This window comes from Nomascus leucogenys, chromosome 14 (genome assembly GCF_006542625.1).
Source record: "Nomascus leucogenys isolate Asia chromosome 14, Asia_NLE_v1, whole genome shotgun sequence".
NCBI classification, from domain to species: Eukaryota; Metazoa; Chordata; class Mammalia; order Primates; family Hylobatidae; genus Nomascus; species Nomascus leucogenys.
The window spans coordinates 59,508,678-59,521,620 of record NC_044394.1 but is presented as its reverse complement, the minus strand read 5'-3'; the positions used below and the strand labels follow the sequence as shown (position 1 = coordinate 59,521,620).

At 44.5% G+C, this 12,943-nt stretch overlaps 1 protein-coding gene across 2 annotated transcripts in view; it reads left to right on the top strand.

Annotated features, from left to right (window-relative positions):
- The window catches only part of TACR1 (tachykinin receptor 1), a 161,148-nt gene extending 148,789 nt beyond the window's left edge, over positions 1–12,359 (top strand). For both annotated transcript variants that reach the window (XM_030827826.1, XM_030827825.1), the window contains 3 exons: positions 7,382–7,532; positions 10,007–10,203; positions 11,724–12,359. In XM_030827826.1, the coding sequence (XP_030683686.1) occupies positions 7,382–7,532; positions 10,007–10,203; positions 11,724–12,015 (640 nt within the window). In that variant the 3' untranslated portion in view covers positions 12,016–12,359. The remainder of the gene's footprint in view (positions 1–7,381; positions 7,533–10,006; positions 10,204–11,723) is intronic.
- Positions 12,360–12,943: the final 584 nt, after the last annotated feature.

Below are 12,943 nucleotides of genomic sequence, written 5' to 3'. Positions count from 1 at the left end.
CTGCCACAGCCCTCCCTCAGGCCAGTGCCATTTCCTGCCAGGTCTGCAGAGCACCCCAAAGGCTCACTGCCTCCGGGCTTTTCCACCTCCATCCCTGCTCCACTATTCTCAGAGCACAAGTATCTGACCATGTTCATTCTCTGTTTAAAACCACCTCATGGTTTTCCACCAACTTCAAAATAAATCACAACTCTCCAGCCTGTCATAAAAGGCCCTTCGTGATTTGCTTCTGTCTTCCTTTCCAGCCAAGTCTCATGGCACTTCCTCACACAGCCATGTCCTGTTCAATTCTAATGGCATCTTAGTACCTGCCTCATGCCAGGCTCTTCCCCCATGCCTTTGCACTTGCTCCCTCCCCTCCCTATAGTGTCCACCTCACCTGCCTACCTCCTACTTGTATATCAGGGTTTAGCCATGCTATTCCTCCTCCAGGAAGCTTCCCTGACCAGCTTGGTTGAATATCTCACCAATGCATTATGCACTTACGCACATGCACAAAACACTGGACCATTGTATTTAGGCTTATTTTTAATTTTTACGTTGTATCTGTATTTGAAAAAGGCTCACTCATGCCCCTCCTTAATGTCTCCACTCCCCTTGAAGAGGTAACCACTGTCAGCCACTTCCCATGGCACACTCTTTGGCACTACTCCCCTGCAGACTGTGAGCTCCGGAAGAAGAAAACAACAACTAGGACTCTCCTCAGTGTCCCCAGCCCCTAGCACAGGACCAGATGTAGAACAGGTGCTGAATAAATCTTTGCTGAATTTATCGATTAACCAGTTGCAATTTTTGCCTGCCTGCAAGAGAACTTTCAAAGGTCTTTGGAATTTGGCTCTAACATCCAGATGTGAGTGAACCAATAAATACATGAGTATTGCTTTCTTTTACTATCAAGAAGCCACATGGACCTGAAATTTTTTTTCCAGGAAGTAAAAAGTCAAGCATCTAGCACCATGCTGTGAGAAGGATAGAGAGTCTGAGGGACATTTGAGGAAGAGCAGGAGGAACGAGGCTGCTCAGCTTGTATCAAATGAGAGATGGCCTCAAACGCCCTCCATGAAAAGGGGACTCTGGGGAACAGCAGGTTCAGGGTCACCTTGCATTTGCAGGACCATCCCAGGAGGTTTGCAGATTCAGGTTTGCTTGTGACATAGGATAAAGTGTGAAAGCTACGTGACCACAGGTTTTTCACTGGGTTTAAGAAGGAACTGCATCAGTCGCAGCTACCAGCATCAGAAGTCTCAATGCCAGTGATTCTCAGCCCCAGCTGCACAGGAGTATCACCTGGGGAGCTCCTAGATCTCTGGTGCCCAAAGCTGCACTGCAGGCCAATTAAATCAGAAGCTCTAGAGTGGGATCTACACATTGGAATTTTTCAAGGCTCCCTAGACAATTCCAATGTGCAACCAAGACCAAGAGCTGTGTGCTTCGAAGTTGAACATACACAGGAATTACTGGGTAGTCTTGTTAAAATGCATATTCTGATTTTGTCCCTCTGGGGTGGAGCCTGAGAGTCTGCATCTGTAATAAGCTTCCAAGGGTCGCTGATGTAGCTCAGCTTTAGAATTAGTGAGCGGCATGTCACAAGGGGTATTCAAGAAGATTCTGGATGATTATGTGGTATGGATATTGCAAAGAATGGTAATGCACTGGATTGGGGTTGGGATTATGTCAATGTTCTTCGACCTTTCTGTAAAAGCTGAAATTTTCTACCCACCCACCCCCAAAAAAATATCATCCACAGAAAGCCGATATGTAAACCCAGCAAAGCAGAGTTATCTAATTAGAATAAAAATGGAGAACCCAGAGCTGTGCCCCCTTGGCCGCCTTCTTCCCCTACCTTAAGGCACCCAGAGTCTCCACCAAGTACATTATGAAGACACCTAGTTATTATTTAATAAGCCTATCAACCTTGATTTCAAATGCTGAGGATTATTTCAGAAACTGAAACTGTTCTTGCTTTCAACAACGATCCCACTAGTGAGATATAAGGAAACCTAGATTAACGAGCACCAAGATATTATGGCATTAAGGACAAGGGAATCTGCAGGATTTGAGGCTACATGGTCTGCATTCAGCAAGCTTATCCTGTAAAATGTGTCAAGCCTCATTCACCGCTTACAGGGATGAACAAAGGCATGAAGCTGTTGCTTGACCCTTCCTTCTGAAAGTTCCGATAAGTCCATCAGCAGGATTTAATGATCAAAATCATGGTGCTGGGTTCTCTCATGTCTATGACAACCCAGCACATATCTCACCAGGTGCGGGCCAGCCAGTCTCTTCTGTTGCTGTCTCTTGCTGTTGCTGTTATGTTCACTTATAGTGCATCCTTAACCCCAGATCTCTTCTCCCAAGGCAGATATTAATTCTGAGAGCTGATAAAATCCTAACTGGCAGAAACCTAGGAAATAGCAGAATGAAAGCCTAAGCAAGCATAGAGCCACACAAAATAAGATTGTGCTGGCTCATCGACCAACTCTTTAAAATAATGATTTTAACAAATACATACATATAAATAGACATATCTCCAGCTAACTACAAGATATAGTTAAAAAAATACTTTTCTAAAAAGACCTCAAGGTGAAAAAAGTATTTAATTTTATGTTTTCTAATAATGGAATTTCATTGATTTGACCTACCTTCATTTATAATTTTTGATAAGTTGGACACTGCTTGGATTGAGCATTTGTAATTTCTGTGTAAATGGGGTTTATCTGAGCAATATTTAGAAGGATGTGTTTAAACTTTTATCTCATCCAAGGATCAAATCTGCCTTTTATTTTTCGGTGGGGATGTGGCACGGGAAGGGTGTAGTTGTCAAGTGCCTGGGGGGAGCAAAAGACTGCGAATCTGGGAACCTAGAATGTCAGCTTAGCTCAATTTTTCTTACATAATTTATTACTAAATTTTATTGTGATAAAATATGTATAATAAAATTTGCCGTTTTATAGTGTACAATTCAGTGACATTAAATAAATTCACAATGTTGTACAACCATCACCACCATCCATTTCCAGAGCTACTTCTTTATTTCAACCTTTCTGTAACAGCTGAAATTTTCTACCCACCCACCCCTAAACAAAATCATCCACATCTTTATCTCAAACAGATTCTGTACCCATTAGACAGTAACTCTCTTCTCCTCCCTCCAACTCCTGGTAAACCTCTCATCTACTTTCTGTCTCCATGAATTTGCCTATTCTATATAGATCACATAAATGGAATCCTGCAATGCTTATCCTTTTGTGTCTGGCTTATTCAGTTAGCAGAATGTTTGCAGGCTTTATCCATGTTGTCGCACATGTCATAACGTCCTTCTTTTTTTTTTTTTTTTTCTTTTTGAGACGGAGTCTCGCTCTGTCGCCCAGGCTGGAGTGCAGTGGCGCAATCTCGGCTCACTGCAAGCTCCGCCTCCCGGGTTCACGCCATTCTCCTGCCTCAGCCTCTCCGAGTAGCTGGGACTACAGGCGCCCGCCACCACGCCCGGCTAATTTTTTGTATTTTTTAGTAGAGACGGGGTTTCACCGTGGTCTCGATCTCCTGACCTCGTGATCCGCCCGCCTCGGCCTCCCAAAGTGCTGGGATTACAAGCGTGAGCCACTGCGCCCGGCCAACGTCCTTCTTTTTTAAAGTTGAATGTTTTCACTCTTGCCCGTGTGAAGAGTCCACCAAACAGGCTTTGTGTGAGCATTTATTTCACCTGGGTGCAGGCGGGCTGAGTCCGAAAAGAGTCAGTGAAGGGAGATAAGGGTGGGGCCATTTTATAGGATTTGGATAGGTAGAGGAAAATTACAGTCAAAGGGGGTTGTTCTCTGGCAGGCAGGGGCGGGGGACACAAGGTGCTCAGTAGGGGAACTTTTGAGCCAGGATGAGCCAGGAGAAGGAATTTCACAAGGTAATGTCATCAGTTAAGGCAGGAACAGGCCATTTTCACTTTTGTGATTCTTCGGTTACTTCAGGCCATCTGGCTGTATACGTGCAGGTCACAGGCGATATGATGGCTTAGCTTGGGCTCAGAGGCCTGACAAAATGATATTCCATTGCATGTATAAGCCACATTTTGTTTGTCCATTCATCTATTGGTGGGCATTTGGGTTGTTTCCACCTTTTAGCTGTTGTGAATGATGTTGTGTGCAGATTCAAACAATGTCTGTTTGAGTCCTGGCTTTCAATTTTTGGTGTCTACACCTAAAAATAGAATTGCTGTATCCTATTTCTATGTTGTATTTAATTATCCCTACAGGAACATGGAAAAACCAATGCTCCTGACTGTAACACCTTTTAGCTGAAATTAAGCCCATATTTTTTGTTGTTTTCACATAAATTAACAATTACTTTTGCTTCTTTAAAAAGGGATGGATTTTTTAAAGGCTGATAAATTATGTTTATGTATTTATCTTTGCATGTTCATAATGATCGGATCTGTGATTTCACAAAGGGAAAGAGCAGATTGTATTTTGTATTCAGGTATGGTGCGGCCAGCAGATCAGGACATGGTTGCCACTGAAAGACACTTTATTACTCACAGTTCCCAAGCTGAAGGGCCACGGCCCCACACCAAGCCAAGCCACACAGGAAAGCCTTTATTGGGGTTTTCTCAGGAAGGAGCAGGCAAGGCCAGGTAAACAGGTTTAAGATTGGCTGGTTTGAATAACTTCAGCAGGCTCCGGGGTGTAGGAGCTGCCCCTAGTTTTCTGATGCCTGCCTTTGGGTGATTAGGGCAGGAAAATAGTGTCCTACCCTGTAAGAGCCCAAGAAAGCAAGCAAGTGGAAGTATGGCTTTGTTTCGGTTAGTTTGCATGTGAAAGGCATCCAAGTGGAAAGTTGTTTGTTTTCCAAAGGAATTAGCTCTGCCTGAAACAGTCAGTCCCTCCCTGAGCTGCAGGGACCCAGATGCCAAAGCATCAGATACAGAACCAGAAAACACAGTTATTACACACTTTAATAAAGTCATTAAATCACGGACAACAATGGAGTCCCAATAGACTTGCATACCTAAGGTCTGAAAGAGTTCTCAGTGCTAGCTGTCTATTACAATAACTTGGGGGAAGTTTCTAAAATGTAATTTCCTGTTCCCACCCCCAAGCCAATTGAATGAATACCTTTGGGCACTGATCATGTTAAAAGTTTCCCTGGTGATTCTCTTGTGCATTTGGGGTTGAGAACCATTGGCCTAAGACAATGTTTCTCAAAGTCTGAACCACAAAGAGCAACATCAGCATCTCTTGAGAACTTGTTAGAAATGCAAATTCTCAGGCCCACCCCAGCCCTGCTGAGTCAGAAACTCTGGGTGGGACCCAGCCCTGTGGGGTTGTAGAAGCCCTCCAGGTGATACTGAAGCCCACTCGAGTTTGAGGGCCACTGGTCCGGGGTAAGGAGCGTCAGCGAGTTAACCATAGTGTCCCCCCCATCACACTCCGACCCAGTCTCACTCAGTGCCCTGTAGCAATGTCTCAGCAAAGCTCAGCTAACATGTTTTGGTCACGAACTATTTGTCCGCATGAGGCGGGGCTGTTCTTTCAGGTAGGAGAAGTCAGTGCAATTTGGAGGTTTTCAGGTTCTCCCTGCCCCTGTAGTCTCCAAACATTTTGCTTACAAGCAATGCCATTACAGCAACCAGGAGGGACTGAGATCAGCTAGGAAACACAATATGCAGTCCCTGCCATAGTGGCTGGAAAGCCCTGAGGTTCCCACAGGAGGCGACAATTCAGAGGGTTTTGAAAGCCAGGTGAGACTGGAGCAGCCTGTCTGCGCAGAACACATGCACTCACACCCTGCTTGGTGCAATCTGTGATTGGTCACTTAAGCACTCTTCGAGTATCTTCAAATGCAAATTTGACATGCAGAGTGACTGAATAAGTAGCAAAAACTGTGAGGCTTTACAAAGAAGTGATTAAAAGGAAACTGAGTATCTACAAAGGAGAAATTGAGTGAATAAGTGGGTTTTCCTCATTGGAAGAAAATCATTGCATAAAATAAGCATGAATGGTAAACAGAGTGGAAGAAAAAAATCATTGGGTGGCTTTTCTCCATTGACAAGAGGCTGGTTTTCTGACATCACAGACCTGAATTCTAATCTCAGTTCCTCCCTTTACCAGCTGTGAATTTGGGAAAATTAATTAAATTCTAAATTTGGTTTCCTCATCTACCAAATGGGATTGATAGTACCTACCCAATCATTTGCTTAAGGATTAAATAAGATAATGCTAGTAAAATGCTTGGCTTTGTGCTTTTCATCAACACTCAAATTTAACTACCATTTCTGCTATTAATACTATCATTAGCATTATTATTAGCACAGTGATCTGGAGTAAGTGCCCCCAAATATTAGCTGTTCTTCCTAGTAGTATTATTATTATTATTAGGAATTCTGAGTATCTCCATTATACTCACATCTAAGAAAAGGGCTGTAACTAACCAGACAAACCAAGGACCCCCAAACCCCATGAAAAATATATTTTCCCAAAATTCAAAAACTTTATTTAAGTCTTCTACTTAAAAGGAGACTTCCTTTTACCAGAAAAGGATAAATTGTGCTGCTGTAACAAACCGCAACATCTCAGTGGCTTAACACCACAAAGGTTTGTTTCTTGCTCATGTCCCAGTCAAATGTGAGTCAATTGGCACCTGTCCTCCAAAGGGTAATTCAGGCACCCAGGCAGCTTCTATCTGAAGATATATTCTCAAAGCCCAGGCTTAGAAATGGCTTATGCTATGTGGCTTTCACCCACTTACTAATCTGAGTTCTAGGATTAGTCTTATCTCTCTCATTCAGGCTAATTATTCTGATACCGATAAATCCACTTATCACATAGCATGAACTGGGCCTTATCAACCATCATGGTAGTTCTCAACTGAATGTACTAGTTGGTCTACAACCCTGCACTAAATTGAGCATAAGTGTAGTCTGGCAGGTATGAATTGAGTGGTATAATTACCTCCTTCATTCAGAGACTGTACTTCTATTAATGTAGCCTGAGTTTGCGTTCTTTTCTGGGGGGGGCGTGGTCGGGGGCAAGTGATATTGAACTGATCATCAACTGAAATTGCTGTGGGTATACAACAGATTCAGTGCCCTGTCATCAATGTTTTCTCTTTTTTTCAATCTGAACAGGAGTATTCATTATGGAAAAAGTCCACAAGAAAAACATAAATTGAAAATATTTGTTTTCTGTAGTGTATTCATTAGTATCACCTATTCACCCTACGCAGGTGACAAGTCTCCCTGGAGTGGGCTTTATAGACCAAGCTTATTAATGGCAAATGCTGAGAAAGGTAGCTGCCAAGGCTTGACTGCCCCTGCGATAACAATAACAAAAAGAAAAAACCTAAAATAATAAGTATCTCATACTGACCTTTCCTGTTTACCTTGCTGTAGGTACCACATCTGTGTGACTGTGCTGATCTACTTCCTCCCCCTGCTGGTGATTGGCTATGCATACACCGTAGTGGGAATCACACTATGGGCCAGTGAGATCCCCGGGGACTCCTCTGACCGCTACCATGAGCAAGTCTCTGCCAAGCGCAAGGTGAGCAGGAGGCAGGCAGAACTAACCCACCCTGGCACAGACAACAGGCTGTGGAGAAGGGATGGCACACTTGTGAGCCCCAGCGGCAGCAAGCACAAAATATCCCTAGGTATGGGGAGCAACAGAGAGGAGGAGAGGAATCTTTCTTCAGTGTCTTTGGAACCTAGATCTGGCTGGACAGGCATGAGCCACTTCGCTTGCTCTTAAAGAGTAATTGCAACCTCTTGATCCATTAAAACACACACACACACACACACACACACACACTTAAATAAAAAATCAGTGAAGAGCGATTTGGTCCTCTTCTTGTTATTTATTTAAAGTTTGACAAGATAATACATTCACGTGGTTCAAACATTAAAAAGCATTCAAAGGAACAAAATTATAGTGATGAAGAACGGATCAGGGGTTTCCAGGAGTCAGTGTTTGGGGGGGCTTGGGAGGAGTGGCCTACAAAGCGAGTGCGTGAGTGAGTTTCTTTGCAGTGATGGAGCAGCTCTGTATCCTGACTGTGGTGGTGTTTTCTTTTTTTTTTTTTTTTTTTTTTTTGAGACAGAGTCTCGCTCTGTCGCCCAGGCTGGAGTGCAATGGGCACGATCTCGGCTCACTGCAAGCTCTGCCTCCTGGGTTCACGCCATTCTCCTGCCTCAGCCTCCCGAGTAGCTGGGACTACAGGCGTGTGCCACCTCGCCTGGCTAATTTTTTGTATTTTTAGCAGAGACAGGGTTTCACCGTATTAGCCAGGATGGTCTCGATCTCCTGACCTCGTGATCTGCCCGCCTCGGCCTCCCAAAGTGCTGGGATTACAGGCGTGAGCCACCGCTCCCAGCCTAGGTGTTTTCATCTATACCTGTGATGAAGTTTCATAAATCTATACGCCAAAAATACAGTGCATGTAAAAACTGGCAAAACCCCACATATAGTCAGTAGTTTGATGAATGGTCAGTGTCCTGGTTTTGATAACGTGGTATGGCTATGTAAGATGATATCACTGGAGGAGGCTAGGTGAAGAGTACCTGGAACTGCTTTGCACCACTTTTGCAACTTCTCGAGGGCCTTCGATTAGTTCAAAATGAAACATTAAAAAAAATTTAATTATTGTCATGGAAAGCCTCTCTGCCTTCTAGATCTGTCATCTACCCAGGTCCCAAGCTTGCACACACACACACAGATATGCATACAATGGTAACCATCTGTTTCTTAACCCTTCTAGCTATTGGCACTTATAAATAAGTAAATATATATTATTTTCTCTTCTTTTTTACACAAATAGTAAATACACACTGTTCTCACTTATTTCACTTAAAATTGACAAGATCTTTGAAAATCAGTATATAAAGAGCTTTCTCATTCCTTTTTTTTTCTTTGGTACTTCTTTGCATAGTATTCTCTGTTGGTACTTCTCTGCATAGCATTGTATGAATGCTATAGAGTTCTTTGCTAAAGATGTCTTGGGAAGGGGTTACATCGCATGGTGTCTTAGTCCATTTGGGCTGCTGTAACAAAATGCCTTTGACTGGGAGCTTATAAAAAAATAGAAATTGATTTCTCACAGCTCTAGTGGCTAGAAGGCCCAAGATCAAAGCACAGACAGATTAGGTGTTTCAGGAGGGCCTGCTTCCTGGTTCATGGATGGCACTTTCTAAGTCCTCAGATGGTGGAAGGGGTGAGGGGTCTTTCTCAGGCCTATTTTATAAGGGCACTAATTTAATTGATGAGGGCTCTGACCTGAAGACCTAATTAGTTCCCAAAGGCCACCTCCTAATACCATCACCTTAGGGGTTAGGATTTCAACATATAAATTTGAAGCGACACAAACATTCAGATCATAGTATCCAGTATTCACAAAACCTTTTAAATTGCTTTTAAACATCTGGCACTCTCTGATTGCAGCTAGTCAAATCTTTTTCCTTCTCCTTCCCTCCCCCTCAGTCTCCAAACCAAGCAGCTTGTCCTAGCTCACTACGTCTCCCCTTGTCCCACCTATTCTGCTGTGCCCGCCCACCCAGCCTGCTGCTCCAGGCCTTTTCATCCTGAACACCCTTTTACCTTTGCTGGTTAATTTGTCTCCCTGGGTTCCTCCAGTCATGAAGAATAATGTAACACAGTAGTCCCCAAATGTGAGCATGCATCAGAATCATCTGAAGGGTTTGTCACACTCAGAATTTGGGGTCCTATCCCCAGAGTTTCTGATTCAGTAAGTCTGAAATAGGGTCCAAGAATTTGCATTTCTAACAAGTTCCGAGGGGATGGTGATGATGCTGGTTCTGGGACCACACTCTGAGAACAGCTGACATAACCAAAGTCCTGTAGCACCACATAGTAAGGATCCTTTCTCCTCCTTGAAGGGGTTTCTTTTAAATACTTCCCGCTTCATCCCATACTGTGCACAGTGAGGGCGTGGGAGGAGAGAGGAAGCAGCCATGAGAGAGGGGGATGTGCTGGTGGTCTCACCTGTCTCAGCCTCTTGCCAGGTGGTCAAAATGATGATCGTCGTGGTGTGCACCTTCGCCATCTGCTGGCTGCCCTTCCACATCTTCTTCCTCCTGCCCTACATCAACCCGGATCTCTACCTGAAGAAGTTTATCCAGCAGGTGTACCTGGCCATCATGTGGCTGGCCATGAGCTCCACTATGTACAACCCCATCATCTACTGCTGCCTCAATGACAGGTGAGGATCCCAACCCCATGAGCTCTCCAGGGACCACAAGACCATCTACATACACAATGGCCAAGCGTCCATCCTAAATGAGTAAACCCAGCTGTGAGACAAGAGGGACAAGTGGGGACTGCAGCTAACTTGTCATCACACAACTCAGCCTGGCTGATTATCACCATCCAGGAATGGGAGCCCGGAGTGGACAGATTTTCTTTTTTTCTTTTCCAAGGGGAACCAGAAATCCATATTATTGTCCAAAGTCTTCTGATTTATAAATACTGGCAACTAGTGGAGGAATTAAAAACTTCTGTGGTTAATGCATGTAAGGCAGGTCTGCAAGCTGGATCCAGGCTCCAGGCCATGGCCTGTGAGTTTGTTCACTCTGCTCTATGGATCCAGTACACAGCGGGCTATGCATGCAGAAAGAGAATTTCATCCCCCCACAGAGCATATTCGCCCTTTCTGATCTCTCACTGTCTTTTTCCCATTCCATCTTATGATCTGAGCAGCTTTATCCATTTTCTTGCAGCAGTTCCAGCAGGACAAGGTAAGGCAAAAAGGAATTGTGACCCCAGAGGCCTGATTCCTGTCCTCACTTAGTTGAAGGGGTTGGGGAGAGCCAACCTGCAGCAGAAGCCAATGTCAGAGAAGTAAGAGAAGGCAGAGCCCATCAAGAATGGAGGTCAGCAGTAGGGAATTCACCATGGGGTGCAGAGGGCTCCCAAAAGCAGGCAGGGACACACAATGGCTGCAGCACAGTCTGTCATCCAGAGCATCACCAGCCTCTGGATGGGGAAGGAGGCGGGAGAGGAATAAAATGCTTGTTACCATCTTTATATCCATCAGTCCTCAGCCTGTAAGGTGCCTTCTGTGAATTAGACACTCAGGTACTAGGAATTTGGGGAAAGACATTCTCTTCAACTTGTCCAAAGGGTCTCTGTTAGTCTAACTCACACATTCACCCTTATTTCTAAGAGTTTCATGACCCGCCTACACTTTTTTTAGGTTAAGTCTAACAGCATGCCTTTAAGTAGAGGTTAATTCTTCCTATTTAACAACCAGAGAAACTGAGGCACACTGAAGGAACATGTCTGGCAGAGACTTCTCCTTCAGTTAACAGGCTACTCGAGGGGAAGGACTGAATCTTGATGTGTGTTTTTACCTCCCAGTAATTAGCACAGTTCTGTGCACATAGTAAACACTCGGTGAATGCGTTTTGTTGAGGTAGAATTGACCCAAGTCTGCTGACACCATGTAAGGGGAGACAGCATAGTTCAGGCCCACCCCCAGTAAAGACGTGTTTCACATAAAGATTGTTCCAGTATTGGATTTTTTTTCTAGTCTTGGATTTGACCTTGTTGACTGACCCTTAAGCCTTTTTGGCCTCAGCATCTCCAGCTGTCATTTAATTTTAAAAACAATAACAGAATCACGCTTGGGTATGTCCATGTGTTAACAAGCTGATGCAGTGGTGGGCAGCCCTCTGAGCAGGCCGTCCCAAAGGATCACCTCTTCATCTGCTCACTCTCCAGGTTCCGTCTGGGCTTCAAGCATGCCTTCCGGTGCTGCCCCTTCATCAGCGCCGGCGACTATGAGGGGCTGGAAATGAAATCCACCCGGTATCTCCAGACCCAGGGCAGTGTGTACAAAGTCAGCCGCCTGGAGACCACCATCTCCACAGTGGTGGGGGCCCACGAGGAGGAGCCAGAGGACGGCCCCAAGGCCACACCCTCGTCCCTGGACCTGACCTCCAACTGCTCTTCACGAAGTGACTCCAAGACCATGACAGAGAGCTTCAGCTTCTCCTCCAATGTGCTCTCCTAGGCCACAGGGCCTTTGGCAGATGCAGCCCCCACTGCCTTTGACCTGCCTCCCTTCATGCATGGAAATTCCCTTCATCTGGAACCATCAGAAACACCCTCACACTGGGGCTTGCAAAAAGGGTCAGTATGGCTTAGGGAAAACGTTCCATCCTCAAGTCAAAAAATCTCAATACTTCCCTATCTTTGCCACCCTCATGCTGTGTGACTCAAACCAAATCACTGAACTTTGCTGAGCCTGTAAAATAAAAGATAGGACCAGCTTTTCCCAAAAGCCCATTCATTCCATGATTCTGGAAGTGACTTTGGCTGCATGCGACTGCTCATTTCAGGATGAATTCTGCAGCACAGCTGCAGACCCGGAAGACTCATTTTCCTGGGGCCCCATGTTACTTCAATAAAGTTATCTCAGATTAGCCTCCTGCAGCTGGAGGCTCCTATCACCCCAGACTACACTTGACAGGGTGAACAAAAGAAGGCACCACATAACATCTAAATGAAAAATTTAGCCCTGTCTTCTAAGCATCTGTGAAAAGAAACATATGTATTCCCCTTTTTGGCATCTCAGTATTTCAATACATTTATATCATGAGATTGAGAACCTCGGGCTTCCACATTATGTCCCCAGTGACTGTCCTCAGCAGCCGACGCAAGCAGAATATGTCCACTGATACCTGCTAATGTCTCTTACAGACCAGGAATTGGGAGACTTGCACTACATTTAATGTGTAGCTGACCCTCTTTTCCTACTTGTAAACAAGGGGACTAAACTGGATAATCTAAGTGTTCCTTCAAATCTTAACATCCCTTGGTTCAAGGATTGTATGAGTTTTTTGTTTTACAAAAAAAATAACAAAACGAAGAATAAAAGAACAGAAAAGAATAGGAGCAGTGAGTCTCGTAACTAATACCCAGTTCCTGGAGATGTAGCA